Source organism: Entamoeba invadens, assembly GCF_000330505.1.
Source record: "Entamoeba invadens IP1 unplaced genomic scaffold scaff_1105074726231, whole genome shotgun sequence".
NCBI lineage: Eukaryota > Evosea > Mastigamoebida > Endamoebidae > Entamoeba > Entamoeba invadens.
The window spans coordinates 69036-70742 of record NW_004440376.1 but is presented as its reverse complement, the minus strand read 5'-3'; the positions used below and the strand labels follow the sequence as shown (position 1 = coordinate 70742).

Here is a 1707-nt window from a genome sequence, read left to right as displayed (position 1 = left end):
CTGTATAGTAAGTAATTATAAATTTACTATAAAATATTTTTTCAAGACAGGTTTTTCCAAACGCGACAGCTTTTTCGCATGACTGTAAATTCCAATAAATAATAAATATTTTTTAAAATATATTTTAAAAACAAAAAAAAACAATACAGGGGCATAAAACCGCTTCCATCTTTCTAACCGCGTTCTATCAATTTATTAGTTATAAATAATTACATTACAATAAAAAGTATAATACAAATTACCATTTCGGACAGAAAAATTTCCACAAAACATATTCAGCCTTCATAATAAACAGTACCATATATATATTATATAAATATTATTTATATTTATAAAGTGATTCAAAAACCATAAATACATAATAAATTGTACCATTTGACATTTTCAAAGAAACACCATTTGTCAATCTTTTTATTTGATTATTAAATCGATTGGTTTCACATATTAATTACACCACAACAATGTTATTTTTATGGTAAACTATCATAAATGGTCTGCTGGCTTTGTTAATATAACTTAAAAATTCTCTTAAAAAGGAATCTCTAGCAAATTCCACTCTTCTTGCTTTTTTTTAAATATGTATAAATGGTTTGAAAGTGAAAAATTTTAAAAATAAAACAAAAAAAATTATTTCGAAATAAAAGCTATTGATTATAATTAAAAAACTAAATGTATAGTTAATTTATTTCATCGTTAATTAAAAATCAGACTTTAAATATATATTTAATTTTAGACTTGCATTTAACTTGTTCTTGTCACTTTAGATAGAGTCATTTGCTTAACGTTGTATGGTTTATGACGTTGTTTGCAGTTTTTTAGACTATTATAAATTGAATATTTCGGGATTTTTTTTTCTAACCCCAAAAATCATTGTTTCAATATTTTTCCAGTTTTTTTCATTATTACCTAATTCCCGTTTTTTTAAACAAAAATCAATTATTTTTTGTCATAAAGACAACATTTTGGGAACAGACAACTATTATCGACTGACTTTATAATTATTAATATCTAAAGTGAATTAAAATAAATAAAATAAAATCTGGAGTGAATTATATGTTTTAATTATAATAAATTATTAAAGTTATGAAATATTTATTAAATTTTTGAAATGATGTTTGCTATAGTACATTTCTTTTTATTTAGTTTTTGATAGGTTATGTTTACTATTATAAATAACAAAAACATAATAAAAACCAATAAATGATAATTAAAAATCAGAACATCAAAACAATAATGAGTGACTCCATGGACAACTATATTCAAGTTGGAATTGATTTTGGAACAACCAAATGTTGCATTTGTGTTGTTGGTCAGGACGGGATACCAACAGTTCTCGAAGTAGACATGACAAAATTAGATTACAAAGAGCTTCTCCCATCTTATGTTTCATTTATTCCAAATCAAGTTATTGTTGGTGAAGCTGTGAAGAAAATGACAGAAACAAGCAATGTGTTGTATGACCCGAAGCGCCTACTTGGTCTTTCTCTTGAAGAAATACCCGAAGATGAAAAGAAATCGTTTACATTTGATATTGACGAGATAGATAATCATATAGTGTATATGGTAGAAAATGGGAATAAAAACAACGAGCCTGAGCCTTTTCGTCCTGAAGAAGTGACTGCTTTTCTTGTTCAAACACTTCTTGCGAAACTGGAGGAGATACCTGAGTACAGAAACAAGAAGAAGAAATATGTTGTGACATATCCA

At 25.8% G+C, this 1707-nt stretch overlaps 1 protein-coding gene across 1 annotated transcript; it reads left to right on the top strand.

The window, feature by feature from the left end:
* Positions 1-1233: 1233 nt before the first annotated feature.
* On the top strand, positions 1234-1707 carry EIN_303840 (hypothetical protein; the record flags this gene model as incomplete). The annotated part of the gene is made up of 1 exon (XM_004256653.1): positions 1234-1707. A coding segment is annotated over one exon (474 nt), but the record flags the coding sequence as incomplete, so codon positions are not given.